The sequence below is a fragment of the Hippoglossus hippoglossus genome, chromosome 20 (genome assembly GCF_009819705.1).
Source record: "Hippoglossus hippoglossus isolate fHipHip1 chromosome 20, fHipHip1.pri, whole genome shotgun sequence".
In the NCBI taxonomy this organism is placed as follows: domain Eukaryota; kingdom Metazoa; phylum Chordata; class Actinopteri; order Pleuronectiformes; family Pleuronectidae; genus Hippoglossus; species Hippoglossus hippoglossus.
In genome coordinates, this window is record NC_047170.1 from 4,426,591 (window position 1) to 4,448,626 (window position 22,036).

General features: G+C 43.5%; 1 protein-coding gene across 4 annotated transcripts in view; it reads left to right on the top strand.

The window, feature by feature from the left end:
• Positions 1–22,036, top strand: part of mpp7a (membrane protein, palmitoylated 7a (MAGUK p55 subfamily member 7)) — a 150,429-nt gene that overhangs the window by 118,863 nt on the left and 9,530 nt on the right. For all 4 annotated transcript variants that reach the window (XM_034571932.1, XM_034571933.1, XM_034571934.1 and 1 more), the window contains 5 exons: positions 7,032–7,205; positions 12,955–13,035; positions 16,619–16,712; positions 19,869–19,977; positions 21,327–21,470. In XM_034571932.1, coding sequence (XP_034427823.1) covers positions 7,032–7,205; positions 12,955–13,035; positions 16,619–16,712; positions 19,869–19,977; positions 21,327–21,470 — 602 coding nt within the window. The remainder of the gene's footprint in view (positions 1–7,031; positions 7,206–12,954; positions 13,036–16,618; positions 16,713–19,868; positions 19,978–21,326; positions 21,471–22,036) is intronic.

The following is a 22,036-nucleotide window of genomic DNA, read 5'->3' on the forward strand; positions in this document are numbered from 1 at the left end:
GGGTCTGAAGACATCTTTGAGAAGGGTTCTGGATGCATTTGGGTTAGAGGGACGGCTTGTTTTCCACGCTTTGTTCTGGAGCTCCGGCCGAGGGCCGGCCTTGTTGATGTGGTCCCAGTCAGACTTAATGACAATTACCATGGCCTGCTTTGGTTTGACAGCCCTTCCCAGAGAGCTGCTTCCAATTCTCTGTCTTGTACAGAAAATCTTCCCCATCGTGTTTTTATTATCACTGTCATTTTCCCGACAAATCATAAGGTATCGTCCCTCTGGAGGACCACAGGCCATCTTAACTGGCTCATACACAAATCCTGTGCATTCATCTCTCTGTAGTGTATCCTTCTCTCTTTCTCTCTCTCTTTCTTTCTCTCTCTCTCCCTCTTTCTTTCTTTCTTTATGTCTCTCTCTGTCTGTTTCTCTTTCTTTCTTTCTCTCTCTCATTCTCTCAGTCCCCCCCTCTCCCATTCAGTCTATATTCAGAATTTGAGGTCAGGAGGTGAACTTGTCCTTGCACTCTACACCATTTAGACTCACAGATTTCACAGGATATCCAGTGCACACATGAGTTTATAAATATATAGTTTGAGCCATGTCTCCCAGGCTCAGTCAGGGTCACTTCCCAAGGCTGAACTATGCCAAACGCCACTCAGTCTTTTTCCACTCCTTTCTGTCCCCTTCAAGCTTGCCCTTACTGTCACCCTGCCTCCTCTGTTAGGTCAATGACCTCAGTCTCTATTCTTCCACCTCTGTACCCAACAACATCCAGAACTCTAGTGGGTAAGCAGCATTTTTGGACTCCAGCAGCCCAGAACGAGGTTTAACTGAAATGGGAGAACCTCAGGAGGAGGAGGAGAAAAAATTGTGAGTTATAATAACATCTTGTCTATGAGAGTACTTGCTGCATGGCTTTTCTGCCTGTTGGATGTGGTTGTGTGATTTAATGTTGGCCCGTCCCTGAAAGTTTGAAATCCTAGAACTTACAGATGCTTTTGCAATGCTACGGAGGTTGCATGGGGAAATAAAGGAGGCGGTGGGAGGGGGTACACAGTTGTTGTCCTTAGTTTTGGGTTTGTTTTCCCTTCATGCCTCTCTCAGTGATGCAACGTCTGTAAGGTCCTTTGCCAAAAGCGATCCTCGAGCACTACTCGGGGGCGAGCAGATTCCTGTGCTCAGATGTTGCTTGATTTTAGAGCCAGCAGACTAGAGAATGAAGCCAAACTGAGGAGGAGGGAACCTATGTCCCATGATGCCTTTTTATCAATTCTTTCTAGAAAGCAGTGCTTAAGATTTTTATTTCCATCCAAGGCATTAAAGAGTAGTTTTGACACCCAGAGTGAATTTTTGTGTTCGGAAAATCCACTAAGAGATCTTTTTTCCAATGATCCTTCAGTGTACTCGGCTTAAAACATAACCAGAAGATCCATACATCTGCAATGAGATATGAATGCGTTTAGTGACATTTCACTTTATATTTCCAAAAGTCAAACTCTGAACATCCAGAGAGAAAGACGGTGGATGGGTGGATGGATGGATGCAGGGCAAGCAAGAAACTCCAAATCAGTTAAAGCTGAACCAAGAGGAGCTGGGATATCCATCAGCCTCTCACAATCCAATTATGTCCAAGTTGTGGAAAAAATGAAAGTGTTATAAACGGAAATAAAGAACGCTCCATTTCAAATATGAGATGAGTTCATCAGGCTCCAAGTTCAATAGTTGTGGCTTTGCAGGGGCCAATACATTAGGTTTGGTGAGTTTTTTCCCCCCAGTGCAGGGGGATTATAAGATTAAAATTATATGCATTTGAATTGACATCCAACGTTTATCAAAGCAGGTTCATGCACTGGCTTGACAGGTGTGTTTTTTATTGGTTTTAGAAACCAACCATTCCAGTTGTTTAAAGAGTCAGAAAAGTGATGTGGAATTGACTGTGGCTTGGTTGTAGAGCATCGTCTCTGTCTGAACATCAGGCTGATGAGACAAACAGGAAAGCAGGCATTAGGCCTAATTACTTTTGGCACCCAATGGCCCCATTTGGTAGGTTGTTAGTGGCTTCAAGGACTCCAGAAGAAGGAGAGGTACATGTGTGTGCGTGCAAGTGTTTTTTTTTTTTTTTTGTTGCCAACACATAAGGCATCAGGCATCGTTTTAAGAAGAGACATTCCTGAGCCCAAAGAGCTGTGGGATAAGACACAGGGGAAAAACAAATAGCACTTGACACAAATGGACTTCTTGCAGCCAAAGGTCTGGAGTGTTATTTCACCGTATAAGCCTGTAACACTTGGGTTAGGTGCCACTTTCCAACTGCTCAGTGCAATGGCGATGGAAACTACTCCCTGAATGTGTTCTCCCCAGATAACACTGTAATGACTTCTCCACAGTGGACTCCTACATGTACATATTTCAAATGTCACACCCGCGAACCTCACCTTTAGCTTTGATTGCATTTCCAACCAGAGAAGTGAAGTACATCAGCTGGCCAGAACCCAGCTGGAATAGGTATTCTGTATGTACGCCGCTGCCGGAAACATTAAGACACTTTATACAAACAAATATCCCCAGATCAGCAATGGAGTCCACTTTACTACTGTAGCATAATCCTTTCCACAGATGCCCTAAAGCAGCTGTGTGGAGGGAGCATTTGAAGGACACACGCATGTCTGTCTGGATATGGCCACTTCCTTCTTTTCACTTGCTGTCCTCCCATCTTCTCCAGATTCCTCTCCCACTTGCTCTGCTCTTTGCTCCTGTTTCTTCGCCTCTCCTGATTCCCTTTCTGATTCCTCCCCTTTCCCAGTTCACCTCCTCCTTGATTCCTCTCCCTAGTCTTCTCCTACTCATCTACTCCTACTCTCCTCTCCACTTCTCAAGAACTTCTTGACTCTTCGTGAAGGCATTTTACAGAACATTTCTCTGAACCACATTGGCATTATGTTCAACTTCTTTCTTCACAATGATCTCAAACCTCCAGAAATCCAGGCATATTTGGCCTTGAGAGTTTAGCATGCTTCCTTGTATTATGCGAGAACATCAAATTAGTAATAAATCAAGTCAAGCAGTCCTGTCTACCCAAGGCTTTTGTATTTTTGTTGTTATGAACAGCAACACATGTCTTCCTTTTATTCATTGTTGGGGTAATAATAGCTGACAGTGTGGAAAGCGTTTTCTAACTCCCGATCATGAGCCTTCCTCATCCCTTCCAACCAAGCTGGTAATGGGCACATATAATCAGGCTGAGGGAGCCAGTAATGCTTCCCACATTTGGTACCCATGAACAGGACTTAGTGTTACAGCGTTAAACCGCAGCGTGTGGCATCGAGCCGAGGGTGTAATGCCTGCCTGATCCCCAGCTGCCATGTCTGGTTAATTCCATAGATGTCATCTCCATTAGTCCCAAGGAGAAGGGTCCCCCGCTGGGAGAGTCGGGAGGGCCCTGCAGATGGTCCCCTGTAGGCAGGGGCCCTCACTTCAGCGGGGCCTTGCAACAGGTGATTTCACCTACTACTGCTCCATCACACTTGTTCTCTCTCTGAGATCAAAATGAAGATTGATTGGAGGTGAAACAGCGCTCGTTTTTTATCCTTCTCTGTGTTGTCATCTCGCTGATCGCCTACACGTGACATCTGGAAGACCTGATGCTTGTACAGTTCTCAGGCTTCTTCTCTTTCAGACATCCACTGGCAAATGCAGGATTTGAGTCTTCTTCTCGTATGTTTTTGTTTTTTTATGAACATTTGTCTTACTGCACTGTGCTACAATTGTAGCCATTTCTTTTACAGATGCGGGATTATAGAAATTCACAGGATATTAGTGTCCGAGTGGGCAGTTTGCATTCACAGTTTGCAAAGGCCTCAGGGTGCTTTCTTTACGCACATGCTGAATTTCCTACGTGGCTGTAAGATATTATCACACTGGAAAATGGGCTCGCAGGACCGCTGCCGACTTCCAAGCAATTGTGTGTGTGTGTGTGTGTGTGTGTGTGTGTGTGTGTGTGTGTGTCTGCATGTGTGCATAGTCACAGCTTGTGTTTACACTGTGTTGAATATGCTCATCTTTTTTTCCTGCACTTTATTCTTGTTTCTGTTTTGCTGGAGTGTGTGTGTGTGTGCGTGTGTAAGTGAGATAGAGAGAGTGCATGAGAGAGAGTGAAAGCATGTGTGTGTGCATGTGAGAGAGCGAGCGAGCGAGAGAGAATGTGCACAAGAGACTAGGACTGAGACAAAGTGTGTGTGTGTGTGTGTGTGTGTGTGTGTGTGTGTGTGTGTCCGTGTTCATGCCAGTTTTCAGTTGCCTTCCTGGCAATTACCCAGTCACGGCCTGGTGCACACCATTATGAGGTGCGTGTGTGTATGAGACTTTAACTCCATATCCCTCGATACACAAGGCTCCTTCGCCACTACTCGGATCTCGTTTCAGGGAAATTCGAAACAGAACAATTGTCAACAAATTTGATTTGACCTGTCAAGCCATTAAATGAGGTATTGGATCTCAGTGCCACACATATAATATGTTCCTTTTCTCTTCGTAACCCTTACGCTTGGATCATCTTGTGACAAACATGAGGGTGTTCCAAGGCTTTTCATGACAAACAGGCAGACTTTCTTCATTTGAACAAGACATGAATCATCCCTTAATTCTGGATCAAATTAATTTCCATCCCCTCTGTCAAATTCAGTCTCCATCGGTACTGACAAAGAGATTGGTTGTTAGGGGGAGACGTTTGGTGAGGGGAGCATTGCTGCTCGCTGATGCACAAGGCTTTTATTTGTTTACCGTTAGGCAGGACTATGACGGAGGCAGGAGAATTCTCTCCCCGTTATTTGGACGCAGCTGTCATGGAGGGTTTAGGTACATTTGAGGAACACTAGATTACTGAGACAGGCGGCAAGGTGGAGCTTTCTCCCACAGTCCAAGGACATGCAGATTGGGGTTAGGTTAATTGGAAACTCTAAATTGGCTGCATGGGGTTGGTGATTGGTTTGTCTCTGTGATACTTTGGCAACATGTCCAGGGTGTACCTTGCCTCTTGCCCAATGTCAGCCATCCAGTTCACCCTTTGACCCTCAAAGGATAAGCGGTAGAGATAATTGATGGATGGATGGATGGGTGGATGGATTATTAAGGCATTTATATTGATTGTTGAAAGACACATTCCTACCCTGTGGAAAGTAGTAGATCACGTCCTTAGCCTGAGCCAATGAGGTGGCAGCTTGTCAGACTCCAAGACGGAAAGAACTAATGATTTTTATAATATTATTTAAAGTCACCAGCAGTGAGTTTATATTGCAATAAATAACTCATCACTTTTGAAAATTGACAGGTCGCTTTCAATGGGATCTCATCCACATGTTTATTGTAATGATGTCAGACCTTGTGGATATTGGTTTCTGTTTGATGTCTTTGCAGGAGACATGCAAATCAGCGGCGTGTGCTTTCCACTGTGCCGCAGAGGGTAATGCTCCCCGGTTGGGGGGGGGAGCTGGGGTGCGGGTGTTGAATGAGTTGATAAACCACAGGAGAAAAATGGCACAGACAATGTGAGCCAGGACTCGCTCACAGTGGAACAAAGTCTGCCTCAAATGTTCAACGTAACACTATAGTCAGTGCCCGGGCATGTGTATACACTCATATGTGTATACACGAGTTCATGCAAAAACATTATTATTTCTGCTCCAATGACTTACAGTGTGTTTCATTTGTAAGTCGGTAGCTCCGTCCCTTATTAAGGGTCTGTTTGGGAAAGAACAAGCGAAGAAGAATGCAGACTCTCTCTCTGTCTCTCTTCGCTGCGTGTCTGCTCAGCTCCACAGCGGTTTGAAAATGTTGTGGAAAGTATTAAGGGGTGGGTATCAGGAGTCTGACTCTCCTCTCAGTCCATAATTTTCATGCTGTCTAAATCTTACTCGGGCATCTTATATCATACTTTTGAGTTCATTAATTACTGATTAAGTGAAATAATGAAAGGAGAAGCTGAAAAAAAAAAACATGAGCATATGCAGAAATAGGATATTATAGACATCCCGGGTTCTGGAGATTTACCTCCGTTTAGTTTCAACCAACATCTGTCATAAATATAAAACCTTAGTCCTCAAATTAGGGGTAAATTCCTCCTTTTGATACTGTCGTAGATCATCAGATTTAGGCGTGCGTGCTGGCGGATCTGTATTTTAAGAAACCTTTGCGAGGCCAGTCCGAGGACACGCCATAAACCAATTGAAGACGACAACTGTTGTAAAGTATTCCGACCCAAACACACGAGGAACATGAGGAAAGCGTGCCAAACACCGCTAAATGACACACTAATACATACCTCACTATTTAAAACTCTAATGTGAATGGATTGTAAATCATAGCGGGACATTTTGACAACCAACTAGCAGTAATTTCAAATTCTGTAGCTGTCGTTTACGTGATAAGAACATCTAGTTTTTACTGATTTACACAATGACCCGAGCAAAAATCTGTCTGTGGAGACCACGACTTTCAAGAGCAATCTACAAGAACAAAGATGAGTCATTCTTACCATGATTAAAACAGCAATGTACTGCAGTTGACGAGGAAGCATTCAGCAATGTTTTTTTTTTTAAATCGCTTTTCACAAACATTTAAAGCCCTTAAACCCCCACCAGTCTCCAAGAGATATGTGTCTGCACAAAATAAGAAAACCTCCATTACATGTAACCAGGGAAAATGTGAATTAAGTGTTTGAGTGTGATTTCCAGGGAAACTGTTTGGCAGAATGTTGCACGGTACTTCTTTCACCTAAAGAAAAGATAGCTGTCATAAAACTGAGCTGCACAATGCAATATGAGGTATTGGACATCGGGCTGAGTGGAGGTGTTTGCCAAGACGCTGAAACGACCATAAATCGAACTGCACAGCTGCGGGCTTATGTGCACATACAGTAACATTGGAGCGTACACACATCCTCATTGACACACATACCGACACACACACTTCTCTTTTTTCCCCCTGTACATTGTAGATTAATGTGTTTCTTCCCGTCTCCTCTGTCGTTTCATCCCGACCTCCAGCTGGGTTCAGGAGAAGTTTTCGCCTCAGCAGGAGAGACAAGAAGAAGACCAACAAGTCCATGTACGAGTGCAAGAAGAGCGAGATATACGACACAGCCGACGTGCCCACGTACGAGGAGGTCACGCCGTACAGCAGGCAGAGTGGAGCAAAACACAGGCTGGTTGTCCTAGTTGGTGAGTAGAGAGCGGGACTCTTAACAGCTTACCTCACACTTTGTTTTTGACTCTAGGGCGGCTCTCTTTCTGTGAAACCTGGCGCTGGAGAGGCCATAAATTTTCATAATAACTCTCACCTCCCAGCATGGTGACAGATACAGATCACAGAATCGACTGTGTGACTCAGAGTTTCGCAGCTCCAGGAGCCCCAGGTGGCCTGGCCTTGCCCTCCCATGACCCCCCGAAACAGAAACAAGCTTCCCAACGCAGCGACTCGCTCAGTCATCCTGGGCCTCCTGAGTTTCTAGACTTTTTAGCACTCGGTGGAATCGACAGAGCAGGCCTGATATTAATCAGTCACATTTAATACTTTCATTTACGGCACCTCACTCTCAACGTCCTTTCAATTGTTCGAACTGATGGAATTGTTAACACTTGCCTGGAGGGAGCGGGTGTTACAGAGCCCTCCAAAGAGCATTATAACGTGCCAAGGTCTTGAAATGAAGTTAGCAGTTTCTCGTTCTGTATTTTTCGGCTGGAAGACGAGCATTGCCAGAGAGCGGTGGAACAATATGCTCGGCCAGGTGCAACAGTAAAGTCTTGAATATTTCTAACTGTACCATCAGTGAGTTTCAGGATTTTCTGCACTTTTCCTCTCTAGGTTTGTTACGTGGAACAAAAAATGACAAGAATGTCCCGGACACGGATGGAACAAAACATTCCCCAAATCTTGAGGGCGATTCCTTCCAATCTGTTTCCATTCATCAAAGAAAAAAAGAGATGCGCTCAAGGAACGAGAACTCAGAAGTCTGTCTGTCTGCAGAGTTGAATCTAGAAATGAATACCACTGGCAACAGGGTCCCATGCTCTCTACAGAGTGGTGTTTTAAAGCCTGATTTAACTTGGTTCGCTTAAATGCGGCACACGGAGCATGGACTTCATCAGGAAAGTTGCTAATTAGCGAGCCTACTTCCTTGCCAGTGTGTCACTGCCTCACACAGAGGATTCTGAACCTCTCCCACCTGTCATCCGAATGTAAATATTTTTCAATTAACTTCCATAATTTGGAGGACAACCCATGGACAATTTCACACGTAACGAAGCGGAGGGCCAAGGAAGGATCTGCTTTATGTTTTTCTGCCTCCCCCTCTCCTTCTTCCTCTCCCCAGAGTCTCTTGATTTTTCTTATTACAATTCTTTGCTTTCCAACTCTTTTTCTCTCTAGCTGCATTTTTTGCCTTTTTCCTGTTACTCAGGGACATTTCTTTCCTCAGTTTAAGTATTTTCAAATCACCGTCCACCAGGAGGATCTGCTGTTCGTTTAAGCTATTAAAGCAAGTTTTATTGTCCAGATATTTCAACACACAAACACACACAACCCAGCCTCCCAACTTCAGACCTGTACTCTGATCATTTTAAACAACACAGAAATCTCCGGAGCATTCAGGTGAGAGGTGGTGCAGCAGGCAGAGGCGGGACGTAACGCATGAATTCAGCTGCAGACATCACGTGATTTTGTTTACAGCACATCAACATAACGGTGTCGACTCTTATCACCAAAAGCTGCTTGACATCTTTGTCCGTGTCTTCTAAGTGTATGACTCCTCTTTTCATCTTGAGGTATTAGACTTCTCTTTCTTTTTATTAGTTTTGTGTCATTCGCGTGTTAGAAATGTCATCAACACCCCCACTTGCTTGCGGCGAATCCTCTGGATAATCTCCTTCTGTGTTCTCACATGGGCTGATTATCCTGAGTTTTTACAAGGGGCAACTCTGGAGAAAGTCCGGAGCCGCTCATTCAGTCATTTGTGTTCTCACATACAGCCAGGAGATTACCAGCAGTTCAGTGAAAGCAGATTTTGTATATAATATACTATTGAAAGTCTTAGTATATTTGTAACAGTGGATCCTTAATCCACACAGTGATAATAAGGTGTAGGCGTTTCATTTGTATCAGGCGACCGGTGACTTTGTTGAATCAATTGACTCGTGTCGCTGGCAGATTCTACCAGCCGTACTGGCTTCACGCTTTCCTCCAGAGGAGTTGAAGTTAAGTCTGTATTATTGTAGGACTTGCAGACGGGACACAACCCCTCCGTGCCTGACTTGGCCTCAGTCTTGTACTTTTTCCGCTCTGCTCCAGCCTTCTACCCCTGACATTATTTTTATATCAAACACCCGCCCCCCCCTTCTCTCCTGGAACTTTTCACTTCTACCCTAAAGGTGTTTTTCATTAATGTGGACGCACAGGTCCACAGTACCAGCTAATGAATGACCCGCTGCCCACCTCCTGCATGAATGGAGCACAGAGTTTGAGATCTGTTTAAAAAATAAATCAAGATGCTTATCTGGGTTTTCATACATTTTAAATCAGACGGCCAATCAAAACATATTTATAGATTCGTTGACCCAACCGCTGATGGTTTTGAAAGAAATCTGATTATTTAACCTGACAAAATGGTGTGCTGATTTCCACATGTCCGTGTAACTTGACCCACTAAACTTACAGTAAGATTTTGATGAATTGAAAGTTTTTAGTTTGGGGTTTAGACTTAACATATTTCAAATACACTAATGCCTAAGTGAATGTTTATGTGGTATCCAAATGTATAAAATTAGAACTCTATATCAAGACTTTCCCCTGCTTAAAATGTAGTGGCAGTGGATTGTAAATGATCTCTGGCTACCACAGTGCACCACTGTCATCTTATAAATGTTGTAGCAGCGAAACATATCGCCCGCCCTGGATGTGAGGCAGGCTGGGAGGTTTTAGGCCGGGTCAGGGCTCCTGGGTCCCTGAGCTGGGCCTCATCGGGCCTGGCCCTGGCCTTACTGCAGAAACTGCATGCGATGTGCTCCATGTTTGGCCTGGAAGTTATTACGCTTGTGATAGCTTCTCTAATGAGTGCGGTAATGAAGTCTGACACTTTTACTGGCACAGCAGAAGTACCGAGGGAGGCCCGGTGACAGAGACAGATGGAGGAAGAAAAAAAACACATAAACAATATTAATGCTGCAGCCTCGTCCAAATTTTTTTTGTGAGTTATGCCTTTTTTTTATTGTGGCGTTCGGATTTATAATGTTGCTGTAGCTGTATTGGGGCATTGTTAAACACAAACAATGCACAAAGAGGTGGCGTGTTTAAGGTCAGATGGTGGAACAGGACCAGCAGGACTGCTACTGCTTGTAAAAAACCTGGTGGTGGGCCTGTTGGCCCTCTTTGGCAGGCGGTGGTACAGCTGGAATAAGCTTTAATCGTCGTCTGAGGTATTCTGAAGAGGTTCGGCTGCCATGCGCCATTGAAGTCAAGAGTGGCAAGCAAGGGATCAATGTAGAAGGTGAAAATGGTTTTAAGGCATGCAATAGTGGCACAGTGGCATTTGTACAAATGGCTCTGTCGTTTCGCAGGAACTTGGACTCTGATAGGCAGTGTCAGATTGAAGCAAACAAGGCTGTGTGGAGGTTTACGTCCTGCTGGGCTGACCTTCCACACTGCTGTGATGGGGTTAATAAAAGTGGCTCTATGACCACGCTCTGCCACCTATAGCACCTCCAACAACATCGGTCCACATCCATGTTCAAACAGCACCGCCACATTCCTCCTGAGCTCCCGAAACAAATTCAAAATGAACTCCATTTCCTCATCTTAATAAATCACCCGTGCTCTTAACCCCCATGCAGGTTCTCCTGACTTGACTTTTTTTTTCTCTTACTGAAAAAGTCCCTCTCCCCTGCTAAGATTGATTGCTGTCTTTGCTTGGCCATGTGCTTGTTTATGTGAGACGGTAACCACAAAATGCCTTGTGCCGTCGCTCCACAGAGGGTCGGGGTTTTTTCTCTTTATTTTTTTCTCCTTTTGAATTCACAGAAGGGCACGTGTGCGTGTGTGTGTGTGTGAGCACACTGAGGAAACAGCTTTTATCACTTACAGCAGTCGCACAATAGGACTCACATCCATGTGTTATTGGGTGCAGAAGCAGAGGGAAAGCATGGGTTTTGAATTTGTGTGTGTTTGAAGCAGAGTTTATGCTCAAGAGCTGTGTTGTCCACACCTATTTATCGGCTTGTGGATCACTCGGAAATCTTCACACCAGATAAAATGCAATGAAAGGGCACAGAGGAGCACCCTTTCTAGAGAGATTGTGTTTTTCAGATAGTTTTTTTTCTCCATCCCCTCCGTCTCTTTCCACCTAATCTGCATCACTAAGTGAACTCATTGTCCATTTGTTTTAGAGGAGCAGCCTGCTAAACACATTTGCCTGGAGAAACGAATTTCCAATAGGGATTGATGCGATTGTAGTGCCTGCCCAGAACGCCAGGCATGTGAAGAATGTCAAGCCCAGATCAAGCGCTGTCTCCAACTGTCCACACACTGCAGAGAGGCGGTGAAACACTGCAACACCGAGCCATGCACTTGTAACTCCAAAACGGATTTCTTGTCCAGTTCGTTGAAGGCATTTATGCCAGTCAGTTCAAATTAGGATGATGTTATAGCTGCCTGGTAACATCCATCAAAACACTGGAGGATAACTTTTCAGAAACAAAGAGCAGAAAATGAGATGGAGGGAGAGCTGCAAAAACATTTCCACCAAATCAAAACCAGTGTAAACAAGTTTCTTACATCAAAAAAACATCATAGCCTCTGTATCTACTGACTGTATTTTGCATGAAATTACAATATATATGAGATATTCGCTTAAAACAGTTTAGCTGAGCTGCCAAATCGTCTCTGTTCCTAAATATCAAAATTGAATTTATTTCCTCAGTCTGATTGAACTTTACCATCTCCACATGTTGGCCTCCGTTAAGTGCTGGAGGGACGCTCAGCCTGTGGAGCCACAGATGCATCAATAGTCAATACTCCAATAGTTTCTCCTTCCTTCTCCTCTCCCACTCGTTGCCTCCGTTCCCCCACTGGGAATGTGATGGGAAATCCAGCCGACTCAGGACATTGCCGGAAAAGGTCTTTTTACCTTTACTGTGAACTTGCAGTATATTCAAAGTTTATGTTCTGCCAAACTGCAACGAGAGAGGAACTGGTTAAAAAAACAGACTGTAACTGTAGAATATCTGTTGCTTTGTCATATTAAATCAATTTTCTTTGCTCCGAAGGATTTTACTGGGTTGATTGTGTAATAATTTGGTATGAAATGAAATTCACACTGTGGTAAATTGATTTAAAATTACACACAAAAAACACAAATACAGAAAGAGTCATACTTTCATAGAGGGGGGGGAAATACTGATACTGGTGTAGAAGCACACTCAGCATGGTCACTGTAAGTGAAAGGTAAAGAAAAGTTCAAGAGAAAATAGGAAAGAAATGCACGTTGCAGCTGCAAGTATAAAAATATTAATAAAATGGTGTTAGACAAAGTTCAGGTCTTATTATCTTTTGCTCATCACCATTTTCACACATTTATTTTATTAGATTTTTCATATCATCCTATCAAATCATCATTATCTTAAGGATGTTATCTTAGTGACTGTCCTGTATGTTGACTTGGCCTTGGAACTACACATTTAAAACAGAGCTGGGGTTTTATCTTGTTGTGTCTGTAAAGTAGTGCAACACTGAATTGCAACAATCAGCCTAAAAATCTTAATTGTGATGCTTGATATTTCCATTAAAATGCTGCATAATTATAAATATGTAATGATGATTTTTTTCACGCCATGGCTACATCAAGGGAAGTCGTTAAACATGGCGTTGTGGCTATCTGACCTGCGACTTATGTCACTTTCATGTGTCTCTGTGTTTGTGTAGGACCTACAAGTGTCGGTCTGAACGAGCTGAAGAGGAAACTGTTGATCTCTGACCCTCAGCACTTCAGTGTGACTATCCCACGTAAGTTCCCTCGTCTCTCTGAGGTGGAGTCGAACCCTCTGTCTGTGCATGTGTCTGGTCAAATCCAGCCTTGGCTGAGCATCTTCCAGTAGATTCCATTTGTCTTCCAATCTTTCCTCTCTGGTTATTTCTCCTTTCTTATCTGTGTGTATGTGTTTGTCCTGTGTGTGTGTGTGTGTGTGTGTGTGTGTGTGTGTGTGTGTGTGTGTGTGTGTGTGTGTGTGTTTTATACATTGTTTCCCCCATAAGTTCTTTACCAGACCACAGTTTTAGATCTGCTATTTACTGGCAAATGGACAGCGTTTGGCCTTCTCCACATGGTGCACACAGGTTTATAAGTCAGGCAGATGGACTGGGAGACGTTAGAAAACAACTGTGAACTGTGAAATTAGCCCCAAAAAACCCAAAGTGGCCAATGAAAACAAATGTGGAGGCAGAGTCACTATGTGCAAGTGCTCATTCAGTTAAGTGTTACTTCCTGATAAAACTCAAATATCCTTCAAGGTGTTTAGTAGGGCTCATTTTTCATAAAATAGAAAGCATTCAAATTTGACCTTAAGATTCAGTCAGAGAATCAAATTATACCACCGTAAAACCAAACTTCATCTCTTAATTTTCTCATTCTGTTCTCCTTTTTCCTCTAATTCTATACTTAATCTTAAATAGAAGAAGAATGACAGAGGCCATGTTGAAGGAAAAAAATTATTGAGATTTAGAGAATAAAGTCGTAATATTACGAGGATCTAAGTTGTAATTTTACAACTTTTACGTATTTTAGTTTCTTCTCAATTATGATTTTATGACTGTAATATTCTAACTTTATTCTTACAATATTATGACTGAGACATTAGAGGAAAGATGACAGGACTATATTTCTTATTATTCAAGATCTGGTTTCAAGATCTCGTATAACCAAGCTCCACGTTTCTAAATTTTCGACTTAGCCATTACTTTCGAGTGGAAAACAAAGTGGCTGTATGTGAGCCCACTGTATACATAATGTAACTGCAACATATATTGTCATAAAATAACAATTAAAGAAGCAAATTGATTCCTTTCTCATTTTAAAAAAAGTGTACAGGATCTTTTTTCTGTTTGTGAGCCCCCCGTGAACATTAAGTAACCGACACCAAAGCTGTCTCGTGTGGATCATTCACCTCCGGCTCAGATCCTCTGAATCCCTGCACCCAAGAAGCTTCTTTTACATCTGTCCACGGAGACAAACACATTGGAAACACATTCACGGAGAAATGTAAGCGCACAAGATGCCAGATCAAATTCCGACTACACAGCGACCCGGTGCACCCTGTGAGTTTTTAGCAACAAATCAAAATAATCACTTTAGGTGAAAGGATGTTTAGCTCACTGGTTCCAGTGAAGTTTTCACAGTGTGTGACAGTGCTTGTGTTGTTTGAGCGATGGTCGTTCTGTCTGAGACACGCAGCAGCGCACTGGGGAGCAGGTCTCAGGCAGCGCGGCCGCCGCTCTCAAGGCCTTCGACACATGGTTCTCCCCCTGTGTAATTGTCAGCTTTTCACAGTCTGCCTGAACAGCTCCAAATGACCGGGGGAAAATGGCATTTTTCTACCTCTGAAGACTTGCCACTCCACTGCTTCACGAATTGGCAGATAGCTTCTCTTTCTCCTATTTTTGTCAATTTCTTTCTCACTTTCTTTATGTCTTTTTCTGTCTCTCTCTCTTCGCCCTATGCCTCCTCCCTTTTTTCTCCTTTTACGGACCGAAAGACAGCTGCCGTAATTCTGAACACCCTCCAGCCGCGTTGCAAACGACTGGCTCTCCGCACTTTGCCAGCATTTTTTGAAGTTTTTGCAGTTCTGAGATGTCCCAAAGCCTGCATGTTGGGACAAATAAATCTCTTTGATTTATACATCTAACCAGGGCAACAGCATTAGTAATTGTTGTTACCATCTGGAGCTTGGAGGGAGACCACGAGTTTGAGAAAGTATAAAGTCCGCTAATATTAATTGCCGTGTTTGTTACATGCCGTGTGGCATAATGGATGTGTCCCAGTGGAAGGCTGACACTTGAAATGTCCATGGTATTAAAATCCCATCGTTTCTGCCTTTTTTTCCACACGGGCTGTTAATTGTTCTCAAATGTGACCTGTGATGCTGTTTTTAATAGAACCCAGACACTCTGATTGTGACCCTGTATAGAAGACGTATGGCACAAGCGCTGGCTCTCACTGAGAGGAAAGAGACTCGGAAAGTATCTCATCTCAACGTTTGATTGCTGCCAATGGACACATGGATGTGTTTAACACTTGCTGTTGTTTCAGATTAAGCCCCAAAAGCATTACCCCTTTTTGTTAATTTGAAAACCGGTGCTGGGGAGACCACCGACTTGTGGCCCCGGTTAAACCTTGGGTTTCTCTCGATCCCTCTCTCTCTCTCCGTCGCTCTCTCTCTACTTGTTGCTGTCAAATGTAAACCAGCCGTCTAAGAAACACAAGGAGCATTGCAATAAGCCATTAGAGTAGGGGGGTTAAACATTTCAATTCCAGTCCAAGGTTACTGATATTTTCCATGATTTGAGAATGAACGGATGCACATTCTTTTGTTGCACTGTAATTATTTTCTGTGCCACAAAGCAGATGCCAAAATAGTGCATGGTGGATGGTGTTGGTCTAACTATCGAGGGGCCGTTTGGCAATGTGTCTTACACGTTTCTGAATGGGGTTGTTTAAGTATATGTTATCTTATGAGAAGGCCTGTCTGGCCCCCGCCTGCTCTTTTTCCTACTGTTGTCTGAGCTGAGGACAGAAAGTCATTGATCTTCTTCAGCGTCTTCTCCACCACGCTTGGATTTATCGCCGTCTTCCCTCCTGCTCCAGCAAGTGACACATTGTATAAATCACACAACTGGTTTACCATGAACTCTGTAGATTGGTCTGGACCTTATAAAACGAAGGCACCGCTCCATCACGCGGGCACAGCCTCAACACATGCCGACGAAAAGAAAAGCCGAACTTGGCGGTTTTGGTTGCAGGTGATAAAAGTTTAATAGTTTGTTTTGGAAGTGCTCAGAGTGTCAGATGGGTGCTCACCTCTCCCCTTTGACCTTGTGAAGTGCCCCTGAACCAAGCGCGGGTGTGAGTCGACCTCTTGACCCTTACAAATCCACAAGCCCGGCCGGCTCACGTTCTCTCCACGTGTCGCCCCAGCCGCCCCATTTTACAGCGCGGCTTTATGGCCAAGTAAATGTAGAGACTTGATGTTAATGAGCGCACCCAAACTCAATTACCTTACTGCGGCTAACACTGTCGGCTAATGCCACACTTTCTGTTCCTGCAGCCACATAACAAGAGACAAATTTAATAAGACACAGTAAACCTCAGCTGAATGTCAGTTAAGTGTCTGAGTTTGGTGCTGCAGCGCTACAGGTTATGTATTTTATAGTGCTATTACACAATAATATATACAAGGGTTGGCATGGCCCAGCGCGCTGTGTTTCAGACTTCCAGGGATGTTAATAAGGGTCTGAGTTTAGATGGTTTCTGCCTCAGGAGTGAGTCAGACAGTCTGGGTTTGAGGTAATCACTCTTCCTCTTCTCCTCTCTCAGACACGAGTCGGGCCAAGAGGAACCAGGAGAGCGACGGCGTGGAGTACCACTTCATCTCCAAAAGTCTTTTCGAGACGGACATACAGAACAACAAGTAGGCACAACTGGGGCGGGTATAAGTAAAAGGAAAACTTGCGACTGTACAAAGAGTTTATGCAGTAGATCCAGTGGACAGACACTAATGATGGCAATATTTACAATTCTAAACGCTGAAGATCAACATGTGCTGCCCTTTGTGAATAATCCATTTCACGTTTATGACGGGCTCTCCCAGCAAAGTTTAAACAAGTGAAAATAAGGTCAAACATTTCTTCCTCCATGTGCTGGAGTTACCCCCACTGCACATACCAAGCATCAATTATTAGGTCCAGTTCACTTAATGTCTTCATTTCAATGAAGTGGAAAAATAAGAGTACATCATTTCTTGTCCTTGTTTCACGATATGTTCCCCTCCGTGCCGGCGACAGCTGTGGCCACAGGCATTATGTCTTTGGATTGAACGGAATGACTCAGGAACACCAGGGGAGATTGTGACTGTATTTCCTGCAGCTCAACTGGTTAGAGGAGGCAAAGAACTGTGAGGCGGTAATTCTAGTTGCAGGTTAACATATATGTTTTTGGGACGTGGCAAAATTAAGATTTTCTTTTCAGTCAATCTTATTAACTAAAGGAATTTTGTCATTTTTAATTGCAGATATTTCCTAATAATTAATTATAAAGTTTAAATGATGTTCTATTTCTAAATCTATTTCTTGCAACTCTACTCTATTGTATTTAATGAGCAAAAAAATGCCATGATATTTAATGAATAAAGGCATGATGAATGACATAAGATGAAAAACAAGGGTTTAATTTTGAAAGAACTAAATGTTTTATGTTAATGTTAGATATTCCTGATGCATGAACGCGGTTGGATCTCTGAACCAGCTCAGCTGTTTCAGACAAGTCCAATAAAAAGAAGAGGAAAGTTTTTTATTTTCTGATTTATTGATGAATTGTTAGGTCAGAAAATTGTGACAAAAATGAACTGATAATCCAAATTGTTTGTGACTCCTTACTTTATTAATGGACTTATTGTTATATCTCATTAGAAGGAATTACATGTATACCATTCCAGTCCTGACTGGTCTCAGGTGTGATTACATCAGCCATTGATTTCATTGAAACTTGGTGGATGTGTGGGGTGTGGGCCAAGGAAGAACCAATGAATAGTTCATTAAAACTTTGGAGCAGATTGACTTAAAGGGGCAGATCCAGGATTTTTGTTTTTAAATCTCTTTCTTGAGCATAATTTTTTTACATTAGTATCAATTTTCCAGGATATAATTCATGGATCTTGATGATAAAAAACAGGCATGGTTAGGGGACTGATATCTATGACTGTGTGTAATTTGGTGGACATCCAAATAAAAATCCGGATTTAGCTGCTTTAAATGTGGGCCTTGGCAGAGGTATGCGCTCTTCTGAGTGCCATTCTAGTGTATTACAGTGTGTGCCCAAGATATTTGAGACCCCTCACCCTAATGAAAACAACAGATCACCACCACATATCCACTCCTCCCTCTGTGCTCTAAACCACTTGAGGCAGTGCCGCAGTGAAGTCAGCAGGCCGACTGCTCCAGTACTCGCTGCCACTGTCCAAACACATCCTTCCCGCTGTCGTCTGTGTGTCTCTGCAGCCGAGTCTGAGCTGGTGTTGACAGGGCCCAGCCCTGTGTCGGTAACAGATCTCCAGACGCTGGCCCCGAGGTCTCCTGGGTCAGCTTCCTCTTTGCCTCAGGCGCTTTCTCTCTCTGTGCAGCCACACGGCCCGCCTTGACATTTGTGGCCCACAAATTGAAATGCAAGTTGTAATAGTCATAAGAATGATTGATGCCTTTCTGCTGGTGTCACACGAGCTGGAGGGTAACAAAAATACAAACTGCAGGGTGCACATGCAAAACATTTATGCACGCAAACACACACAGACACTAACTATGACTAAGAGGGGAGTCTGTGCTGCTGAGTGCATATTGAGTGTCAGAGCATGCAGAGAGAAGAAGGGATAGGGGGGCTGTATATTTAGGCCATGTTGCGGTGTAGGTCGAGGCATGCAATGTTTTTCAGGGAGTCGGAGGGGTGAGTGACAAGGCTGTGATGTGGGGTGGATGCGTGGGACACTCCACGCTGAAATTACAAGGCAGCAGTGTAGAGCAGGGGTGAGATGAACTTGTTTGTGTTATGCCTCGTTGCATGCAGCAGAAACAATGAGCTCTGTGCAGAAATAAAAGGCCTCTGAATTTGGGCCACAACAACGTGTGTTTAGCTCAAACAACTTTCCCAAGGGAAGCCTTGTTCTCTGTCAAAATGGCAGCAATCCATACTCTCGGCGTATCCAAACCCAAACTGGCAAGCTCTGTTGTAATCTATATACCTTCTCCTCTGACGCCAGGAAGCGCAGAAAGCTGCAAGGTGTGAGTTTTTAAACACGGGCTACTGTAAGCTCTTAAATGAATTTCCCATAACGGAAAATGAGGTTTACTGAGATTGAGGCTTGCCTTTAAAATAAAAAAACGAGAAGAAGCTGAGGAAAAGCTTCTTACATGGGGGAATTACCATAAAACTTTCTTTTTACATGGCACTGGTCACAGTGTGGCACTCATTCGGTCCGACACTCGTCATGAGCAGACTGCGAGCATACCACGCCGTCCTATTAGCTTCAGAATTCTTTCCACGTCGTTACTCCGCTCGCTGCCTTTTTTCCTCCTTGTTTTTAGCTAAAAATACACCCTTCCTCTTTTTCTCTTTCATGACATGTGATTGGTGTGAAAGGGGGAGGATTATCTGGTGGAAAAGAGTTTGATTGCCTGCACCCATGCAGTCGCTGAAGTCCCGGTGGATTGAGGGAGCTTTGCGGTCTCTCTGGAACAAACAGGTGTTACTGATTGAGAGGGTAGCATGGGAGATTATATAAAAAACACGCTCAAGCCAAAGTGTCTGGTTTTTTAGTTTTGCTCGAGAATGCTATCTTCTGATCTGTCTGCGGCGGAGAGAGTAATCCGCCTGTCTCTATGGATTTGTAGGTTTTTTTATGTCATTATTTCTAAAAAGGATTCTCAGGAGTGTGCTGACACAGTCGACAAGATTAGGAGAGGATTATAATGTCACACCCAAGGGACATTAATGTGCATTAAACATCAAAAAGGCTGTTTTCTTGCTCAACAACACTTCTCTTTTTCCTTTTCCAATCTCTTTCCATCTCACCTCTCAGGTTCATCGAATTCGGCGAATACAAAGGCAATTATTATGGGACAAGCTTGGACTCAATACGCTCCGTCCTCTCCAAGAACAAAGTGTGCCTATTGGACGTCCAGCCTCATGTGAGTGACACAAACACTTCCTCTGCATCTCATCGTCCCACCATTCCTCCCTTCCTGGGGTTTTTAGCTCTTTGGCACCTCTGCTGCTGCCTATCTCGGAAGCAGATCTCTCTTCTCTGGCTTTTTGGCTTCTTGGCTGCTTACTGGGTTACCAAAAGCAGCTTTTTTTAAAAAGGGGGCATTTTGAGGGAGCAATTACTGCTAATTTCCTCTATTTGAAGATTTCCTCTTTGGCTTATGTGTCTTGGGTGGTGGCGATCAGACCCTACACAAATGGCTGAGCTTGCTGAACAATTCCCATAAATCCAGGGCTGGTTCCGTATCGTCCAGCTCCTGCCCCACCAACCTTCTGTTGTTTTTTGTCTCTTTTTGTTTGTGTTTTGTAGATAAAGTCACACATGCACAAATATATAAACGATTATATAGTTATGCCTGGCATGTTCTCAGCGGTGAGACTCACAGCCCAGAGCCCTCAGGTAAAGAGTGTGAGAAAACATCTGGACAAGCTGATGTGGGTGGAGGTACATTTATTTATCTACTCTTTGTTTTGAGCGTGCTTTTGCAGTGGGGTGGTGTAAGCCAATAGTCACCCCCCCTATCTCCACTATGAGCCCATTATCCCATGGATCAGATCAGTGTCAAAGCATGTTATTGCTCCCATGTTGACTTGCAGAGCGACTGATGAAAGCCACAATGAACGCCTCCCAGGGGTTCCTCTCCTGTCCCTGCCTTAGGTTTTTTTTATCCATGCTCCCATCAGTTGTGGGTTTGGGCCCACTGCCTATTAGCACAGTGAGGAGCCTTGATCGCGGTGCCAGAGCCAGAGGAGGGCCCTGAAGCCTGACGCCACCACTAACCAAATCTGACCTCATTTTTACCTCTGGAGCACCAGATCCATGGCGTTGGTTCATGCAGTCGTCACCATAAAGATGAACCAACAGATGTGGACAAAAACGCATCCTCCACTATAAAAAAAAAAAAGCCACATGCAATGTACAGGCACAGGCCTGTTATTTCTGTCATTCATTCAAAGAATAAACAAATGCTTCCCAACCTTATTAATTTGATCCCTGAAAACACAGCAACTAGTTGTCACAAGATATGACCAGAAAGATGTTTTTTTTTTTCATTTTTGTCCAAAATAAAAAGAAATGAAATTTGCATTGAGAAAAGTTGCAAATCTTCGTATCTGAAGCTTTTTTGCTTGAAAATTACATGAACCAATGAATTGATTATCAAAAGATGTTTTTTTTTTTTTTCTCCAAGGCAACAGTGCAAACAATATTTTGTCGTTCCTTCGTTGCCAGATCATAACACCTTTATTCGTTCTCTTTTGTCTCTCCGTTCAGATGATAAAGCACCTGCGGACGGCGGAGTTTAAACCCTTTGTCGTATTCGTGAAGCCTCCGACGATTGAGAAGTTGAGAGAGACCAGAAAGAACGGCAGAGTCATATCAAGCAAAGACGACAAGGGATCCGCCAAGCCCTTCACGGTGAGATAACGCATCGAGAGGAGAACGTTTACTTCTCACCCAGACTCACATTGATCAACTTAATATGTTGTTTAGAGCGGTTTAAAGTGCTTGAAGTACCAGATGGGTCACGTTTGCCTTAATATGCCATTCAGATTACATTAAGTTAGATGAAGGTTTAATGAACCCTGTGAGGAAATTACAGCAGAAAATAACAGGATACAGCTAATAAGGGGTACATTAAGTCAGGATAAAGGGGAATATAAAACATGGAGCCACAGACTAAATGTACTGCAGACACAAAGGGCTTCTAAACAGAGAAATTAAGTTATTTATATCAAATAAGTTATTTATCGTACAGGGTGCAAGAAGGTTAGAACTCTAAGGATGTAGCTGGTGAACTCACCAGGTCGATGATGATGATGATAATGATGATGAAATGGTATTATACTGTAGAAACACATGGCTTCACACCTAACAGATTAGCTGCACAAGAAATAACAGAAACACAATCTGGACCCTGTGTGTACATTATGTGTGTGTGAGTGATGAGGTCATCCCTCACACACCTTTATCCCTGCCCAGCG